We start from the raw sequence: 1,731 nt of genomic DNA on the forward strand, positions 1-1,731 counted from the left end.
TTTATTATACATGGAATTGCTAAATTTGGATGCATGAAATTGTATTAATATATAAAAAAGATGCTATAAAATTGTATTTAGATAAAAAAATTAATAATAATAAAATAATATTATTAAATTATTATTTTGTCTCAAATATGCACCAGTCATTATGAAAGTTTTGCTTAAATGATAAAATGAATATATAAAAGAGATAATTTTGCATATCCATAGACTAATAATAATGCTAGTAGGTGTTTCAAACTATGTCAAACCTATGAATAATAGTCTGCCAACCAAACAAAAGTTTTTTCTAAAAAAACAAAGAAAGAAAAGAGGCCAAGAAGCCTCCGATTGTAGCAATTTATTCAAGAAATGCCATCACCGAAACTCGGAGAAAAAAAGAAGGCCAAAATCACCGGGCAATTTTTCAAGCACCCTTATTCTGCATATCAACCACCTTTTTCCAGGATTGTCTACTGGAAATCTCGTTCCACCACCTCCCCACATTCTTTTTTGAAGTGAACATCTCCCCTCTACCAGAAGTTGTCACCAAGTACTGGGTGTTGGGCAAGTGCGAAAGATCAGCCAAAGAAAATTCGTCCCCTGCCAAGAACCGGGTCTCCCCGAGCCTCTTTTCGTAAATGCCCAGCACCTTGGACAGTTTTTCTTCGTTCTGCTTGATCACCACCTGGTCTTGCTTAACCTTCATTCGCGGCGCGAACGCGAGCTGAAACACCAAAACAGAGCTTGGTGGGTTGAAGCTCTGCCCTTCGGCCTCTAGCCACTGGTCTATGGATGCTCTCGCTACTGGGTTTGTTCCGTATAGTCCTTTATTTCCTTTGTCTGTGTACTTCTCACAAATGTACCGGCAAATCGCTCTAGACTCTGAATTACTCAAAAGCAAAAAATAGAGGAAAATAATATGGAGTTTGATTTGTCGAAGGATCGAAAAGAATGAACTAAAATAACGGATTGTGGCTATATTTACCAAAGAGGGAGATGCCTTCGTCCTCAAATGCTGGTACTTGGCCAAAGGGCTGTTACAGTAAAGGAAAGATCTATAGCTTAGCACGAGAGAGAGAGAGAGAGAGAGAGAGAGAGAGACTTTTACACGTCAAAGTACCTGGATCTTGCGGAAGTCAGGCTTCTTGTGCTCGCCCTTGGCTAAATGAACAGGGACGAGCTGGAAGTCGACATTTTTCTCAAGAAGACAAGCTAAGACTCTGGACACAGCTGTGGACATGGCTGGTCCATACACTTTTACTGGAGTCGCCATTGGTAGTGCAGAGTCTTTCAGGGCTTTGCTTGTTTTTTTTTCACTCTTTTCCTGTGTGTTCTATAAGCGAATTCTTGTTTCATTTTAGACCATATATAGATGGGATTTAGATCCTTACTGTTTGGGAGGAGCGAATAGAAGGAACAAAATATAATTTTTTTATATAATATAATTTTTTTTTCTTATTTAAAAACTTATTTAGGAGAAAATTTCTTTTTTTTCCTCTTTTGAAAGTTTAACGAGGAATAAATGAAATGGACATTTCTTTATTTTGATGTTTAATTAAGAGAATAGAATAGGCACTTTACCTCCCTTTTTTCATAATCTAAGTTCTTCAGTCCCTCCTAAATTGGAAGGAATACGAGGGAATATAAGGAGAGTTAATAAAATACCATAATATCTTTTATATTTTATTAAAATAAATTACTACTCTTCCTCATTTTTACTCTTATACCTCCCTTGGTTATACATAT

General features: G+C 36.6%; 1 protein-coding gene across 1 annotated transcript; it reads right to left on the reverse strand.

Annotated features, from left to right (window-relative positions):
* Positions 1 to 293: 293 nt before the first annotated feature.
* Positions 294 to 1,350, reverse strand: LOC121259017 (glutathione S-transferase-like). The gene is made up of 3 exons (XM_041160486.1): positions 1,106 to 1,350; positions 971 to 1,019; positions 294 to 867 (listed from the first exon to the last, which is right to left on the reverse strand). Exons 1-3 carry the CDS (start codon positions 1,256 to 1,258, stop codon positions 410 to 412), a joined length of 660 nt encoding a protein of 219 aa, XP_041016420.1. The 5' UTR covers positions 1,259 to 1,350; the 3' UTR covers positions 294 to 409.
* Between the last annotated feature and the right edge of the window lie 381 nt (positions 1,351 to 1,731).

Source organism: Juglans microcarpa x Juglans regia, chromosome 4D (assembly GCF_004785595.1).
Source record: "Juglans microcarpa x Juglans regia isolate MS1-56 chromosome 4D, Jm3101_v1.0, whole genome shotgun sequence".
Classification (NCBI taxonomy): Eukaryota; Viridiplantae; Streptophyta; class Magnoliopsida; order Fagales; family Juglandaceae; genus Juglans; species Juglans microcarpa x Juglans regia.

Bases quoted from the DNA above. Each gene is read 5' to 3' on its own strand.
- LOC121259017 (XM_041160486.1), bottom strand. From the start codon at position 1,258: ATGGCGACTCCAGTAAAAGTGTATGGACCAGCCATGTCCACAGCTGTG. The intron at 1,020-1,105 runs GTACTTTGACGT...TTACTGTAACAG, and splicing joins CTGACTTCCGCAAGATCCAG to CCCTTTGGCCAAGTACCAGC. The intron at 868-970 runs GTAAATATAGCC...TGAGTAATTCAG, and splicing joins CGAAGGCATCTCCCTCTTTG to AGTCTAGAGCGATTTGCCGG.